General features: G+C 33.9%; 3 protein-coding genes across 3 annotated transcripts; all 3 read right to left on the bottom strand.

The window, feature by feature from the left end:
- Positions 1–659: 659 nt before the first annotated feature.
- On the bottom strand, positions 660–4,375 carry LOC109585192 (NACHT, LRR and PYD domains-containing protein 3-like). Its single transcript, XM_020001173.1, has 5 exons — positions 4,111–4,375; positions 4,024–4,059; positions 3,603–3,965; positions 3,482–3,553; positions 660–3,434 (listed from the first exon to the last, which is right to left on the bottom strand). The coding sequence occupies exons 1-5, from the start codon at positions 4,115–4,117 to the stop codon at positions 883–885; spliced, it is 3,030 nt and encodes a 1,009-aa protein (XP_019856732.1). The 5' UTR covers positions 4,118–4,375; the 3' UTR covers positions 660–882.
- A 1,215-nt stretch (positions 4,376–5,590) lies between these two features.
- LOC109585193 (NACHT, LRR and PYD domains-containing protein 4C-like) lies at positions 5,591–9,076 on the bottom strand. The gene is made up of 5 exons (XM_020001174.1): positions 9,005–9,076; positions 8,909–8,953; positions 8,502–8,858; positions 8,387–8,452; positions 5,591–8,336 (listed from the first exon to the last, which is right to left on the bottom strand). Exons 1-5 carry the CDS (start codon positions 9,009–9,011, stop codon positions 5,737–5,739), a joined length of 3,075 nt encoding a protein of 1,024 aa, XP_019856733.1. The 5' UTR covers positions 9,012–9,076; the 3' UTR covers positions 5,591–5,736.
- Positions 9,077–10,143: 1,067 nt separating this feature from the next.
- Positions 10,144–16,495, bottom strand: LOC109585190 (uncharacterized). Its single transcript, XM_020001171.1, has 12 exons — positions 16,200–16,495; positions 16,107–16,151; positions 16,013–16,060; positions 15,278–15,942; positions 15,172–15,225; positions 15,065–15,127; positions 14,435–14,494; positions 13,639–13,711; positions 13,552–13,587; positions 13,155–13,502; positions 13,042–13,107; positions 10,144–12,992 (listed from the first exon to the last, which is right to left on the bottom strand). The coding sequence occupies exons 1-12, from the start codon at positions 16,492–16,494 to the stop codon at positions 10,525–10,527; spliced, it is 4,221 nt and encodes a 1,406-aa protein (XP_019856730.1). The 5' UTR covers position 16,495; the 3' UTR covers positions 10,144–10,524.
- Between the last annotated feature and the right edge of the window lie 1,280 nt (positions 16,496–17,775).

Raw genomic sequence — 17,775 nt, 5'->3', positions numbered from 1 at the left:
CACATCTATATATGAACTAGAAGAATCAGAGACAGCCACATTAACTACGCCTAAAATTTATGCACCCTGATGTACATGTACTTGTATGTTAGCGCCAGTAAAGATTTTGTCTAACTACCCACTAATGTGTCTGCATGAGTCTTTTATTTATTATAAAAACCCAATATGTACACATACATGTACAAAGAACACTATACTTTAAAAATACTATTAAGAAAATTATTACTGGTATATATGGGGTTTGAAAAATGGTGGGAGAAAATAGTGCATATTATAATATCAAGTAGGTCCTTGATAATAGATGAGTCTAGGACTTAAAAAGCAATGGGACATACTTTCTCAGCACAACATCTCTATGACAGCTGGAACAACCATACCCTAGCACTGTATAATAAATCATAACTGCTAATAATGCACAAAATAATAAGCTATATGTCCGCATACACATAAAGTGGATTAAACCCAAAGACAAAAACAAGAGAAACAGAAAGGTATAACAAAGTGAAGGAAGGAGAGATAAACAAGAGAGAAATTGAAAAGTGCAAGAGGAACCTTCTACAAAAGAGGTAGTATAGCAAAGAGGCACGTATAGTGAGACTAAGGAGGATGTGAGAGAGAGAGGTTGTCCTATAGTGATCAGGGAGTGTGGAAGCATTGGATTGCCAGAGAAAAACAGAGATTTTTGATGAGGTGGTTAAGCAAACTAGACCCAATATGTTATTACTTACGAAATTTTTATAGTGTTAAAAGTTTTTTTATAACAGTCATAACTAAAACTACTAAACACAAATAACAATCACATAAACAAAATTGTCAAAATGAAGCACTTCATAAAAGGAAACAAACAAAGGAAGGCAGTGTTATTAAACCAGTAATTATTGTTCATTTATGGGGACGACCTCTTCTAGGATTTTTGACTTCAATCCAACCAGACCCTGTATCATCCTTATCAGTACCATTGGTGGCACTAGGTGCTTGGGTGCTATATGTATGCTGTGGCTGCTGTCTAGTTTGTAGAACTAAATTATCATTTTGAACATTTATTAGTAGCAATTCTTCAACATGTCTCAATTTGGTTTCAACGTAATCCTTCCATTGCAGTGAGAGGTGTATGGTAAAGGCATAAGGTAACTGGGTTAGCTTGCCTGTGAACTCTTCAATAGACTTCTTGGCAAAGAAGTTATGCTGCAAGAATAGCTGTAAAATATTTTCTGCTGAATTATGAAGCTCTCTAGTTTCGCCAGCTAATTGTAGCCTGGGGGATGGTCTTGGTCTTGAGACTAGAAGCTCTTCCAATTTGCTGGCAATGTAACAACCTCCTTTATCATCAATGACATTGTCACTTAGATCAATAACTTGGAGAGTTGGACTATGCGTAGCTGCATCAATAATTAAGTTGGCGGTTTTAGAATCAATTTCACAATTGATCAGTTTCAATTCCTTGAGTGTACAGTGAGGCAAAGAATGTTGAAGACTTCTCTCTACAGTTTCTTTTGTTATTGGGCTTTGATATAACTCAATGCATTCAAGTGTCATGCATTGAGTTAATGAGATTAACAACTCTTCGACTGATTCGAGAGAAAGTTCATATAGCTCCAGTTCAGTTAAATGAGATTGTGATAAAAGCGTGAAGCATTCTTGAGGACTGAGGTTGGAAAAAGAAACTTTTTCGAGGTGTTTCAATGTACAGAGAACATCAATTAGCTGTTGCTGCTCACCTTTATTAAACTCATTGTCATGAAACAGAAAAATTTTTAATGCATCTAATTGCTCAAATTTTTTTAAGCAATTACTTTTGAAGCAACCATTTTTCATTAATGCAGCTCGTAAAAAAAATTCAGAGATTGTACATAAAATTGATGGTGGTAAACTAAGGAAGGTAGCTAGTCCTTCATTACCAATTGGATTAAGAGAAAAAACAACATGCTCAAGACTTGGATGCTGTTGCTGTTGTGATTGTGGCATTACATCATTAAAACCAGATACAAACATCTTTATATGCTCACTTGATAAGCCACGTATTGTAAAACCAAGCTTCCAGGAACATGAAGAAAGACCAAAGCATCTTCCCAATACATAGAAATCCTGCAGTGTAATAGCTCTTGAAATACGTGACACTTCAATCATTTTATTTTTATTCAACACTTTAGAAACTGAAGCATCATTCTTCAACTCCATTAAATGATGAAATTGATCAAGGTGAAATATATGTTCACCCAAGAACTTGATAGTGTCAAAGCTTTCTTGAAGCTCTGTCAGCCCAGCCAAGAAGTGCATGGTGGTTGAAAATTGTCGATTATTTCGGTAACTTTTAAAAACCTTCTTCTCTTCCGTTTGCATTTGATAAGCAGCTAAAAATTTTTTTATGGTTGAATGAAGAAAAGAGGAACTTTTCATACAGACATCCTTGCCTTCAATTTTGAATTCTCTCTTCATTAAGCCAAGAGTGTTTGAATCATCGCAGTCGAAAACTATTTGATCCTCAAGTGCTAATTCACAGATTTTTTGAAAGATACTTTTCTCACTTAGAGGTAGGCTATCTAAATCATCCAGTATATCAATTTTTGATTGTCGGCAAATTAAAATCATCACAAATGACTTGTATAATTCTGTTATTGTTTGTGGCAGTGGTTTTTGTGAACTGCTAGAAGCTATTTCGATCATTATGGCTAAGTGTAGGGGAACATTGAGGTATTGTTTAATAATAGGACAGCTTTTTATGCTTTCTGTAAACTCTTCAATTTTATTTTTGTCATTTTTAAAAGCTATTTCAATATATCGATTCTGGCTAGACTTATTGAAACCCAGTATTTCAATTTCTTTTGTAAATAATATGTTTTCGGAGAGCTGGTACAAAAATGAAGGATGAATCGTAATAGCAACTACAGCATTATGAAAATCACTTTTTAACTGACGAAATACTTCCATTTGAAACTTAAACTTTCCTTTTGGAAGTTCGTCATAGCCTTCCAAAATTAAGAGCAAATTGTGGCCCTTGTTATCTAATATGCTTTTTATTTCTGGTGGCTCAATATATTGCTCATTTAAGCAATCTTCAATTAATTGTGGCACATCAGGTGATGGTGACCATTGTTGATGCACATTTTCATTACGAAGACGTAACAATAAAACATACGAATATTGCTGCAAAGCAGTGCCATCCTTCCACTGCTTAAGCATTTCATAGGCTAATGTAGATTTTCCAATGCCAGATACACCTTCTATTAGTATCCAGGAGGAAGGTGGCACATTGCAGAGCTCATTGATATACAGTCGTGACGTCTGACCTATTGGACTTTCACCTTTAAGTGAGGCTTTATCTAATGGTATGAACTCTTGCACACCCTGAGATACCATTAAAGAGCATTTTGGGTCAGGAGGCAACTGGAAACTGCTTTGAAACTTTTGAATACATTTGGCAGCTGGCTGGCTTTCTGAAATCAGATGGATTATTATTTTTATTTCAAAATTATCAACTGACCACGAGCTTCTGATAACAATAGATCTAACTGAACATCACATATTTCTTTAAGCTCAATATCAAATTGTGTAGCTATTATCATTTTGCAAATTTTATCACTCATTCAACGTAAATTGCTTACCTTTTTTTCTCATGTTGCCCACTAAAGGCATCAATTTTTCATTGCTTTCAAATATAAACAAAAGATTACATAAGACATGATCAGGGTATCTTGATTTGTGAAGATACATCAAAACTGCACTTGCAAGCATTTTGCATCCAATAATGGAACGTGAATGTCGCCTTATCTTTTCTTTGTCAACTGGGTGCCTCAGTATGTTGTCAGTAACAGAATCAGTAAGAGAAACTAAAAGATCACAATCTTTGATGAGAGTAGAAACCAGTTCACTGTAGAAATAAGCAAATAACTGTGATGGATATTTCAGTTTCAAATGTCCATGTAGATCATTATGTTGTCCTTTCTCTGTGACCCCACCAGGCTTTTCTAATTGTAAGAATCCATAAATGTGACCATTAAATTTTTAGTATTACATTAAGTTTACTTTGAATTTGTTTTTCTCTTCCGACTTGAGAATTTTCTAAATGAATGAAATGAATATCATCTACATTAGGCATTATGCAATACTTACTGGACATATTGATTCAAGTGAAGTCTACAGAAGCAAGTAACCAGAATAGATTAGCCAATGCAGGGAACACTGAAAGTGTATTGTCAGCACATGCACTGTCATTGTGATTCATTGTTACTATAGTGTCACATAAATAGCTATCACTCCCACTTGTAATAACTGATGTCATTGTTCAAATATTTGCAGATATGAATAGCTAATGTTAATGCTTCTTTACTATATTAATTTTAGTAAATGCATCCTTAATAATTGGTCACTATACTATGTCCCAATTGATTTTGACCCAAGAAAAACTGGAATAACTTTTTATAGGAATGTGGGATAAGGATATGACTTTCACAGGTTTTTAGTTGCCCAATGCCACTTCAGGATCTCAGGTCTTGGGTTTCTCGGCCCTTGGGAACCCTGAGAACCGGGTTCTCCCTATAAACCCAATGGCATACCAAAGCTAATTTAACTGCAATGACATATACATGTGTATGGTGTGTTGTTACCATTCAAATAAATGGTAAAGTGCTCTTCTGTGATCTCACTATCTGCTGATACCCATTAATAGCTGTTATACAACAATGAACTATAGGACCAGTAGATAATATTTACCCAAGTCAAAGCACATTATGCCATGGGGTGCACAGCTCAAGTTTTAATTGCTGAATTTGCCTTTCATCTCACTAATTGTTCCCTGTACCATATAATTGACCAATAATAAGTATCATAGCATTGTATCACAAAGTTACCTGACATTATGGAAAGTCCAAAGCAAATTGACTTAAAATTTATTGATCACAAAATCTAAAATGCATCATTAGTAGAGTAGATGCACTATCATGGTGGAGCATTGTTAGGCTCATTCTCTCTTATAATAACTTTATACTATTACAGACAATAGTTTAACCAATAACATAATATTAAATAATGCTCAAGGAATAATAATGTACATTGTAATAATCATACTGTTAATTATGTATAATATAATTAAGCTACTCCCACACACATGTTCTAATTTTGGTTGATGGTCTTTTGTTGAACCTTGAAGTAACTGATTTTTGTCCATCACTATGATACTCAAAGTAGCCGTTACTACACTAGCCATATAAAAATTGTTTATAGGAGTGTTCAAATGTTATTTTAATTATTTTCTATATTGTGAATAATTTGTCGCTAAAAGGAGAGGTCACTTTCTCTTTGCATTCACTGGAAATAGGAGAAAAATGATGCTGGACAGAAGTAATGCAACAATTCAGAGCTATAAAAAATTCATGCTTGTGAATAATTTTAAAAAGGTTGGTTACTATTGATACTATCACAGCATTATTATATATGTACTATTGTTAAAATTATATGAGTAGATCAAAATTTACATTGATCCTGGCCCAATATCTATTAAGACCCAATACTTTATCTCTGACAGGCTCTTATAGAATAATGTTATTATAATAAATTATTATCATAAATAATTACTATAATAATTGTTAACTAATAATAATGTGTATTGTTATACAGTTTTATAACAGTTATATCTAAAACTACTAAACACAAATAACAATCACATAAACAAAATAATCAATATGAAGCACTCCATAAAAGGAGACAAGAAAAGGAAGGCAATGTCAAAAAACCAATTGTTCATTTATGGCGACGGCCTCTTCTTTTCTTTTTGACTTTATTCCAGCCAGACTCTGTATCATCCTCATCAGTGTCATCGGTGGCACTGGGAACTAGGTCTGGCCTTTCGTCATGCCGTGCTGGTATATCATTGCACGTTAGAGAAGCAATACTAGGTTGGGTGCTATGATGTTGCTGTTTTCTTTTTAGAGCTAAATTATCATTTTGAACATCGATTACTAGCAATTTCTCAACTTGTGGACTAAGACTCAATTTGGTTTCAACATAATCTTTCCATTGCAGTGAGAGGTGTATGGTAAAGGAATAAGGTAACTGGGTTAGCTTGTCTGTAAACTCTTCAATAGACTTCTTGGTGAAGAAGTTATGCTGCAAGAATAGCTGTAAAATATTTTCTGCTGAATTATGAAGCTCTCTAGTTTCGCCAGCTAATTGTAGCCTGGGGGATGGTCTGGGTCTTGAGACTAGAAGCTCTTCCAATTTGCTGGCAATGTAATGACCTCCTTCATTATCAATGATATTGTCACTTAGATCAATAACTTGGAGAGTCGGACTATGCGTAGCTGCATTAATAATTAAATTGGCAGTTTTAGAATCAATCTCACAATTGATCAGTTTCAATTCCTTGAGTATACAGTCAGGCAAAGAATCTTGAAGACTTCTCTCTACAATTGCTTTTGTTATTGGAGATTGATATAACTCAATGGATATGAGTTTAGAACATTTGGTTTTTAATGACGTGAACAACTCTTTAACAGATTCATGAGAAAGCTCATATAGCTCCAGTTGAGTTAAATGAGATTTTGATAAAAGTGTAGAGCATTCTCGAGGGCTGAGGCTGGAAAAGGAAACTTTTTTAAGATTTTTCAATTTACCGTGGCAGAGGACATCAATTAGCTGTTGCTGCTCACCTTCTTTGAACTCATTGTCATGAAACAGAAAAGTTTTCAATGCATGGAAATGCTCAAATTTTGTTACGCAATCTTTAAAACAGTCATTACTCTTCAATGATGCAGCTCGTAAAAAAAATTCAGTGATTGTACCTAAAACTGATGGTGGTAAACTAAGGAAGATAGCAAGTCCTTCATTACCAATTGGGTTAAGGGATAAAACAATACGCTCGAGATTCGGAGACTGTTGTGATTGCATATGTGGTAATACATCAGTAAAGCCAGATACAAACATCTTAATGTGCTCACTTGTTAAGCCACGAATTGTAAAACCAAACTTCCAAGAACATGATGAAAGGCCAAAGCATCTCCCCAATATGTAGAAATCTTGCACTGTAATAGCTCTTGATACACATGACACATCAATCATTTCATTTTCATTCAGCATTTCAGAAACCAGAGCATTATTTTTTATCTCCATTAGATGATAAAACTGATCAAGGGGAAATGTATATGCACCTGTCAGTTCGATAATTTTGCAAAGGCCTTTTTGAAGCTTTGTGAGCCCTGAAAAAAAGTGCATTGTAGGAAAAAGTTGTTGATGACTATTGTACTTTTCAAAAAGTTTCTTTTGTTCCTTTAACAAAAATTCAGCTTGCATGTGATAAGCAGCCAGGAATTCTTGCATTTTGAAATGAAGAAAAGAAACTGCTCTTATTCCCCCTTCCTTGCCTGGTATTTTGGATTCTCTCTGCATTAAGCCAAGAGTGTTTAACTCATCACAATCAAAAACTATTTGTTGCTCAAGTAAACCTTCATATGCTATTTCACAACATTTTTGAAAGATACTTTCCTCATTTTGGGGTGAATTTTTGCAAATTAAGATCATTGCAAACGACTCATACAATTCTGTTATTGTTTGAGGCAGTGGCTTTTGTGTACTACTTGAAAATATCTTGATCATTATGGCTAAGTGTAGGGGGACGCTAAGGTGTTGTGCAATTATAGGACAGCTTTTTATGCTTTCTTTGAACTCATCATGTTTAGCTTTATCGTTTTTAAAAGCTACTTTGATGTATTGATCTTGGTTAGATTTATTAAATCCAATTATTTCAATTTTTTTCGTGAACAAAATTTTATTGGAGAGCTGGTATGAAAATGAAGGACGAGTTGTAATAATGACCACAGCATTGTGAAAATTTCTGTTCAATTGATAAAAAACTTGTGCGTTACATTTTAACTTTTTCTTTGGAAGTTCATCATAGCCTTCCAAAATCAAAAGCAAATTTTGGCCACTGTTGCTCAATATATCTGGCGGCTCATTATATTGCTCATTTAAGCAATCTTCAATTAATCGTACTACATTAGGTGACGAGGACCAATATTGATGCACATTTTCATTACGAAGACGTAACAATAGAACATACGAATATTTCTGCAATGCAGTGCCATCCTTCCATTGCTTAAGCATTTCATAGGCTAATGTAGATTTTCCAATGCCAGATATGCCTTCTATTAGTATCCAGGAGGAAGGTGGCACGTCGCAGAGCTCATTAATAGAAAGTGGTGACGTTTGACCTATTGGACTCACGCCTTTCAGTGAGACTTTATCTAAAGGTATGAACTCTAAAGCTACCATTAGAGAACATTTTGGATCAAGAGGCAACTGGAAACTGCTTCGAAAATTTTCAATGCACTTGGATGATTGGCTTACTAATAAAAAGAAATATTCAAACAAATAAAACTTAGCATAGGTAACTAACCATGAACTAGTGATAAAAATATCTGGACATTGCACTTAGGCTGAATATTATATGAGTTTTTTTCAGCTACATATAAATTTGGGAATTTAGGTTACATCTGATAAAATTGACATACCTTGTTCTCTGATTTTGTTCACTAAGGAAGTTAATTCTACATTGCCTTCACCTTCGAGTATGAGCAAAAGATCACATATGGCATAATCAGGACGTCTTGCTTTACTAAGGTACTCCAAGATAGCATTTGCAAGCATTTTGCATCCAATAATGGAAATTGAATTTCGCTGTATTTTTTCCATGTCAACAGGATGCTTCAGTAGATTGATGGTAACAGAATTGGTGAGATGAAGTAAAAGATCACAATCTTTAATAAGAATAGAGACCAGTTCATCATAGAAATGAGCAAATAACCATGATGGATAATGTGGTTTATGTGGCCCTTTCGCTGTGGGTAGCTCTGCCACATCAGACTTTTCTAATTGTTAAAATGCATATAATGTGACAATTTTATTAGAATAAACCTACTTTGACTTTGTTGTTTTTTCCTAACTTGAGATTTTGAGGATTTTGCTAAATGAATGAAAAGAATGTCATCCATAGTAGGGATTATACAATACTTACAGGACATAATGAAGCCTACAGAAGCAAGTAGCCAGAATAGATTAGCCAATGCTGGGAACACTGTCTATAAAGTATTGTCAGCACATGCACTATCATTGTGATGCATTAACAATGCATCACAATGACAGTGCATGTGCTGACAGTGTCATATAATATCACTCCCACTTGTAATAACTAACCGTCATTGTTCAAATAATAGCAGATATGAGTTATAATGTTACTGCTTCTTTACTACTATAATTTTAGTGAATGCATTTGCAATTGGTCGCTAAAAGAGGTTTTTCATCAGTGTCTGTTCATACTCATCAATAGTTTATTAGTTGTTAATTAATAATGCACTAGAGGACCACGATAAACTGAGATATGATTTACTCAAATCTAAGCACATTATGCTATGGGGTACACAGCACAAGTTTAGATTGCTGAATTTGCCTCTCATCTCACCTAATATTATGTACTCTTGATCTCACTAATAATATATTTTAATTTTGTTCCCTGTACTATATAATTGACCAATAATAAGTATCATAGAATGGTATCACAAAGTTACCTGAAATTATAAATTGTATAAAAGTTCAAAGCAAATTGACTTAAGATTAGTTGATCACAAAATCTGAAATGTATTATCAGCAAAGTAGGTGCACTGTCATGGTGGAGCATTGTTAGGCTCATTCTCTCTTATAATAACTTTATACTATTACAGACAATTGTTTAACTTAACATGATATTAATATTAGTCATGAAAAAATTGTTTGTAGGAGTGTTCAGACTTTATTTTAATCATTTTTCTATAGAAAGAGAGAGGTCACTTTCTTTTTGTATTGACTGGAAATAGGAGAAAAATGATGCTGGACATTTATTTAGAACTAAAATGCATGCAGCAATTCAGACCTAAAAATTTATGCCTGAGAATAATTAAGAAAAAGTTAGTTGCTATTGATCACAGCATTATACTATTGTTAAAAATTATATGAGTAGATCAAATTTTACATTGATCTTGACCCCATATTTATGGACAGGACAGCTCCATTAAGGGGCTTTGTAATGTTATTATAATAATAAATAAGTATTACAAATAATTACTATAATAATTGTTGTATACTAATGTGTTAACAAACCACGATAGTGACTGATAGCAATTCTCAGTTTTAAAAAGAATTATCTTTGTAGCAATAAAAACAGTACACAACCAGAACTAAAATAGCATGTGCAAGGATAGACAATGGATACACACACAGACGAATAAAGAACAAAACAACCGGCTGCTCAGGCCCAGGTAATAACTACAATAGTCAGTTACTACTACAAAACAGTAATTAATTACACAAATTAATAAAATATAAGACATTATTATTATTGTTAATAACAATAATAATAATGTGTATTGTTACAGTTTTATAACAGCTAGCCATAACTAAAGCTACTAAAAACAGATATCAATCACATAAACAAAATAATCAAAATGAAGCACTCCATAAAAGGAGACAAACAAAGGAAAGGCAATGTTTAAAACCAATTGTTTATTTAGAGGGACGACCTCTTCTTTTCTTTTTGACTTTATTCCAGCCAGACTCTGTATCATCCTCATTAGTACTATCGGTAGCACTGGGAGCTTGGGTGCCATGTTGTGGCTCGTGTCTAGCTTGTAGAACTAAATTATCATTTTGAACATTTATTAGTAGCAATTCTTCAACATGTCTCAATTTGGTTTCAATGTAATCCTTCCATTGCAGTGAGAGGTGTATGGTAAAGGTATAAGGTAGCTGAATTAACTTGCATGTAAACTCTTTAATGGATGTCTCAGTGAAGCAATTATGCTGTAAAAATAGCTGTGTAATTTTTTTTGCTGGACTTGGCAGCAACTTTTGATAAAGTGCACACAATTTGCTGGCAATGTAACAACCCCCTTCATCATCAATGACATTGTCACTTAGATCAATAACTTGAAGTGTTGGACTATACATAGCTGCATCAATAATTAAATTGGCCATTTTAGAATCAATTTTGCAATTGATCAGTTTCAATTCCTTGAATGTACAGTGAGGCAAAGAATGTCGAAGACTTCTCTCTACAATTTCTTTTGTTATTGGAGACTGATATAACTCAATGCATTTAAGTGTCATGCATTGAGTTAATGAGATCAACAACTCTTCAACTGATTCAAAAGAAAGTTCATAAAGCTCCAGCTCAGTTAAATGAGATTGTGATAAAAGAGTGAAGCATTCCTGAGGGCTGAGGCTGGAAAAGGAAACTTTCTCAAGGTGTTTCAATGTACAGAGGACATCAATTAGCTGTTGCTGCTCACCTTCTTTAAACTCATTGTCATGAAACAGAAAAGTTTCTAATGCATGAAAATGCTCAAATTTTGTTATGCAATCTTTAAAACAGTCATTATTCATCAACGATGCAGCTCGTAAAAAAAATTCGGTGATTGTACGTAAAACTGATCGTGGTAAACTAAGGAAGGTAGCTAGTCCTTCATTACCAATTGGGTTAAGGGATAAAACAATACGCTCGAGATTCGGAGACTGTCGTGATTGCACATAAGGTAATACATCAGTAAAGCCAGATACAAACATCTTCATATGCTCACTTGTTAAGCCACGAATTGTAAAACCAAACTTCCAAGAACATGAAGAAAGGCCAAAGCATCTCCCCAATATGTAGAAATCTTGCACTGTAATAGCTCTTGATACACGTGACACATCAATCATTCCATTTTCATTCAGCATTTCAGAAACCAGAGCATCATTTTTTATCTCCATTAGATGATAAAACTGATCAAGGGGAAATGTATATGCACCTGTCAGTTTGACAATTTTGTGAAGGTCTTTTTGAAGCTTTGTGAGCCCTGAAAAGAAGTGCATTGTAGGAAAAAGTTGTTGATGACTATTGTACTTTTCAAAAAGTTTCTTTTGTTCCTTTAACAAAAATTCAGCTTGCATGTGATAAGCAGCCAGGAATTCTTGCATTTTGAAATGAAGAAAAGAAACTGCTTTTATTCCCCCATCCTTGCCTGGTATTTTGGATTCTCTCTGCATTAAGCCAAGAGTGTTTGTCTCATCACAATCAAATACTATTTGTTGCTTGAGTAAACCTTCATATGCTATTTCACAACATTTTTTAAAGATACTTTCTTCGTTTTGGGGTGAATTTTTGCAAATTAAGATCATTGCAAAAGACTCGTACAATTCTGTTATTGTTTGAGGTAGTAGCTTTTGTGTACTACTTGAAAATACCTTGATCATTATGGCTAAGTGTAGGGGGACGCTAAGGTGTTGTGCAATAATAGGACAGCTTTTTATGCTTTCTTTAAACTGATCCTGTTTAGCTTTATCATTTTTAAAAGCTACTTTAATGTATTGATCTTGGTTAGGTTTATCAAATCCAATAATTTCAATTTTCTTTGCAAACAAAATTTTATCAGAGAGTTGGTATGAAAATGAAGGATGAGTTGTAATAACGACCACAGCATTGTGAAAATTTCTGTTCAATTGATAAAAAACTTGTGCGTGACATTCTAACTCTTTCTTTGGAAGTTCATCATAGCCTTCCAAAATTAAAAGCAAATCTTGGCCACTGTTGCTCAATATATCTGGTTGCTCATGATATTGCTCATTTAAGCACTCTTGAATTAATTGTGTTACTTTTGATGGGGACCAATATTGATGCACATTTTCATTACGAAAACGTAACAATAAAACATAAGAATAATTCTGCAAAGCAGTGCCATCCTTCCACTGCTTAAGCATTTCATAGGCTAATGTAGATTTTCCAATGCCAGATACACCTTCTATTAGTATCCAGGAGGAAGGTGGCACATTGCAGAGTTCATCAATAGACAATTGTGACATCTGACCTATTGTATTCTCGCCTTTCAGTGTGACTTTATTTAATGGTATGAACTCTGAAACTACCATTAGAGAGCATTTTGGATCAAGAGGCAACTGGAAACTGGTTCGAAAATTTTGAATACATTTGGGGCTTGCTAATAAAAGAAATTATTCAAACAAACAAAAACTTAATGGTCAACTAACCATGAGCTACTGATAAAAAAACCTGGATATTGGTCTTAGGCTTAATATTATATGAGTGCTTTTCAGCTATGTAGAAAATAAATTTAGGAGTTTAGTTGATAAAATTTACATACCTTGTTTTCTGATTTCATTTACTAAGGATGTTAGTTCTACATTACCTTCACTTTCGAGTATAAGCAAAAGATCACATATGGCATAATCAGGACATTTTGCTTTACTAAGGTACTCCAAGACAGCATTTGCAAGCATTTTGCATCCAATAATGGAATGTGAATTTCGCTGTATTTTTTTCATGTCAACTGGGTGCTTCAGTAGATTGATCGTAACAGAATCAGTGAGATGAAGTAAAAGATCACGATCTTTAATGAGAATTGAGACCAGTTCATCACAAAAATGAGCAAATAACCATGATGGATAATGTGGCCCTTTCTTTTTGGGTAGTTTTACAACATCAGACTTTTCTAATTGTAAAAATGCATATACATGACAATTTTATTAAAATATGTCTACTTTGACTTTGTTGCTTCGTTCCCACTTGAGATTTTGCTAAATGAATGAAATGAATGTCATCTTTATTAGGCATTATGCAATACTTACTGGACATAGCAATTTGAGAGAAGTCTACAGAAGCTAGTAACCAGAATAGATTAGCCGATGCAGGGAACACTGTCTATAAAGTGTTGTCAGCATATGCACTGTCATTGTGATGCATTAACAATGCATCACCATGACAGTGCATATGCTGACAGTGTCATATATAATATCACTCCCACTTGTAATAACTAACGTCCTAATAGACTTATTGTTCAAATATTTGCAGATATAAATAGCTAATGTTAATGCTTCTTTACTATATTAATTTTAGTGAATGCTTATGACTGTTTGTTGATACCAATTGATAGTTTATTAGTTATTATACAACAATACAGCATATGTTTTGATTGCTGATTTTGCTTTTTATCTCACTAATTATATATTTTAGTTTTGTTCTTTAACCAATAATAAGTATCATAGCATTGTATCACAAAGTTACGAAAAGTTAAAAGCAAATTGACTTAAAATTAGCTGATCACAAAATCTAAAAATGTATCATCAGCAGAGTAGATGCACTGTCATGGTGAAGCATTGTTAGGCTCATTCTCTCTTGTAATAACTTTATACTACTGCAGACAATGGTTTAACCAATAACATAATATTAATATTAGTAAGAGTAGATAATTAATTATCTACTCTTAGTATTACACTATATACTAATAACTAATTTAGATCAACAGTATTTTATATTGTCTACAACAGGTAATTTTGGAGGGATAAATTATGGTAAATAGATAAATAAATTTGGTTTATTTGAGTTGCTCAACATGCAGCTATTTGATATTGATTTATCACTAACCTTAGTTTTCTTTATTAATGACAGTTCTTCATGTATTTCTTCCTTAATTTTATTCAATTCCTTCATGTAAATATTTTATCGTGAAATAAGCAGTGATTCATAATCCATCAATAAGTTACACTAATATAACAACACGCTCCAACAATATGCTCTTATAGACCACTGGAAGTGAGAATTGGAAAAGATATGAATTTCATTAATTTTATATACGGTATCTGCCCAGTGGCACCCACACATCATAACTGGCTGCCATTTTGGTTGGCAAGTTTGTTATAGAAGTCAATGGAGGCACAAAAAAATGCCTCACTTACCTGCTTTAGCTCTATCAATAGCTAAAAAGTGCTTGTTAATTTGTTATAGGAAAAAACAGCTGCATTTAAGCTTCTCCTGTAAAGGATTTGGTCAAATTTGCTCCAGAATTCTTAATACAGGTTTGTTTTTATGTCGGCCCATTTGTTCTCCATTGAAAGTGCCAACCAAAATGGTGGCTGGAATTTATTTTATCCTAAATCACGCCTTACAGCCGTAAAGATTTCTATTAATCTTCCTACGCAAACAATTTTCACTTCCAGTGGTCTATACATTGAAGAATTGATTCCTCCTGTATATGTAATACCAACAAACAAGTACCTTTTCTTTTTCACTAAGTATGTTTGTTAGTTGCTGTGCAGTTTCTTTCAGTTCTTTATGTCTCTATTGATTATAATAATAAAATAATCAAACACAAAATATTATACCTTTGTATCATGAGGTTGTTCCTTTATCTCCTCTTCCAGTGGTTCCTGTATTTCCTTTATAATACAGGATTATAATGATAATTACAGACAGTATACATACACATACTTGCATCTTTTGTTTCTTCCATATTGTGCAGTACCCAACAGTAAGCATCATTAGACCATTCTTTATTAATAACTCAAGATTCTCACTCAATTTTATAATGAGAGCTCCAGTGAGAGAGTGAGGGAAGGAGCATGTGATGGTGATGGAATGAGTGCTTTTGATGTCAACCAGCTTCACAAATTTACCAGAAGATTTTGATACGATATCTGTAACATCCTTTAGCTTATGCTCAGTAGCTTCCCATCCAAGTACATAAGTAGCTGTTTCACATTTAAGAGGAGGACTAGCCCTAACTACATCAAATGGCTCATTCAAGCACAAATCAACTGATAAATTACGACACGACTCATCAATTTCCCTCTTGTAATCATCAATGTATTTCTGAGCATCATCAATCTCGAAGTGCTCAACAACAGCTTCAAGAATTACAATATTGATGAGACTGCAATTTTTTCTAATTAGACGCATGACACCTTGAAGATTTTTTATTGCACTTAATTCTGCTTCCAGGTCAGAGTTAAAATCTTCAATGAATGTCTTAAGATCTTCTAAAGGAGGAGGACATTTAGAAATAACTTTGCGAATGCTAGAAAACATTTTAGCAAATTTTGCAGAAAGGACATCAAAATCTTGACTTTTATATTGTGGAATGTAAAGTGGAGCAACTGCAGAAAAGACATAATGTGACTAATAATTATACAAATTAATAATTATTTGTTGATAACTACCACTCACCATTTGTAGGTGTTAATTTCTTGGAATCAGAATCAGAAGATTCCTGAGCTAAAAATCATCATTAAAATAAATTATTAATATTCTATTGATATACCTTCATCGTCAGATATCACTTGATTTTTGTTATTAAATGCTTTGTCTAAAAAGATAAAAAATATAATTGTGCAAATCCTAGCTGCTAACTCACCATAGTCTCTTTGTATAACTGTTCCTAATTTTACATTACCAGTGAATTTGCACAACACACTAGCAAAGGTTTGTAGTATGCTATATTTACCATGAATAGCTACTATAATAGCATCTAACAGGACTTCACGTTGACTAGCAACAGAGGGACTAGCTGATTCCACACTAGCCAATACTTGTCCTGTTATGACACCCTCTCTTTGAAGCATAATAGCTACACTGACAGGATCAGAGAGAGACTGAGAAAGGAGTGGACGACGAGTGTTGAATATATCAATAGCCAGTGACAAACACATACTATGATCTAGATAATGAATACACACACACACACAGTCAATACTAATATATACAATCAGTGATTAACTTACTCTCTTGATCTAACTTGTCAGCTGCAACATTCTCATTCATAGATTTAAGAGCATCTGACAGTGAGTCAATAGTAGCTCCTCCTTTACTGTCAACATTATCAGCTTTGGACAACCACTGGGAGAGACACTCTGTCAAACAATCATCTGTTGTGTATTTGTCCATTTTAATGGCATCCAGTGTGTTCTTGTGTAGTCCTATTGTCAGTCCCAGCTCCTTCCATCTCCTCTGAGGGAAACCACATCTCTTTAACAGGTGAAGTATATCAATAAGTTGCTCTAAAAATATTATTATTATAAATCTGAGTACTTATAATGAATATTACCTACCAATAGTCAAAGGTGAAGAAAAGAGAGAAGGAGGAGAGGAATAGTTGCTGCCCTTAGTCGCCATTGTTTACTTTTAGCTTGCAGAAAGGTTAGGGTAGTAGGGGGTGGGGCTGAATAAGGGCTGGTTGAGCCTGGCTCATTCACTAATTGCATTCCTCAAAGATGGCGGCAGAAAGTAAGCACAAAAGTGACACAAAGTGACCTTTCTCTTCTTCTTTTGAAGGTCCTTCACAAGCAGGAGACACTCCAGTGAGAACAAGCAACAAAGAAAAGAAGAGAAGAAGTACCAGAGAGTTTAATCTAGGAAGTGACCAAAGAAGATTACGCTGACATAATTCACACGAGTCGAGGAGATTTATTTTGTTTTCTCCTCGATTTTCTCTCTCTCTCTTCTCAGCTTTTGGTAAGACAATGTTTATGTGGTCATTGTGGTGGGTGTGGCTTATAATTATGAGAACCAGATCAAAGTGCTCAGTGGGGACATTGTTGAGTTTTGATTCAAACTTTTACTGGGAATACTCTAGCCTCAATAATCATTCTGTTAAAGGGAATCAGACTAGTATTGAAGGAATGATGAATGAATTGAAGAGGTGCGTGTACTGTAAAGAGAGAGAGGGAGAAGTTATTACTACTTAGATATTGATTATTATAGAGAGAACCTCCATTTAAAACAAGAGACTGCTATTAAAAGCACCAGCACAAACTACTAACCAAGGTGTGGCTTTAACCACACCTATTTTATAAACTGACTCCCCCTTTTATTTAATAGATCATTCATTTTATGGTACATTTATTGTATAAAAGAACAATACCATTAACAACTAAAAAAAGGTTAGATATGATGGATTACATAAATTATCACTAGACTTTTTTCATTCATAG

This window comes from Amphimedon queenslandica, unplaced genomic scaffold (genome assembly GCF_000090795.2).
Source record: "Amphimedon queenslandica unplaced genomic scaffold, v1.1 AMPQUscaffold_13105, whole genome shotgun sequence".
In the NCBI taxonomy this organism is placed as follows: domain Eukaryota; kingdom Metazoa; phylum Porifera; class Demospongiae; order Haplosclerida; family Niphatidae; genus Amphimedon; species Amphimedon queenslandica.
Note: the sequence above shows the minus strand (reverse complement) of the source record. Positions and strands in the feature narration are given on the sequence as shown.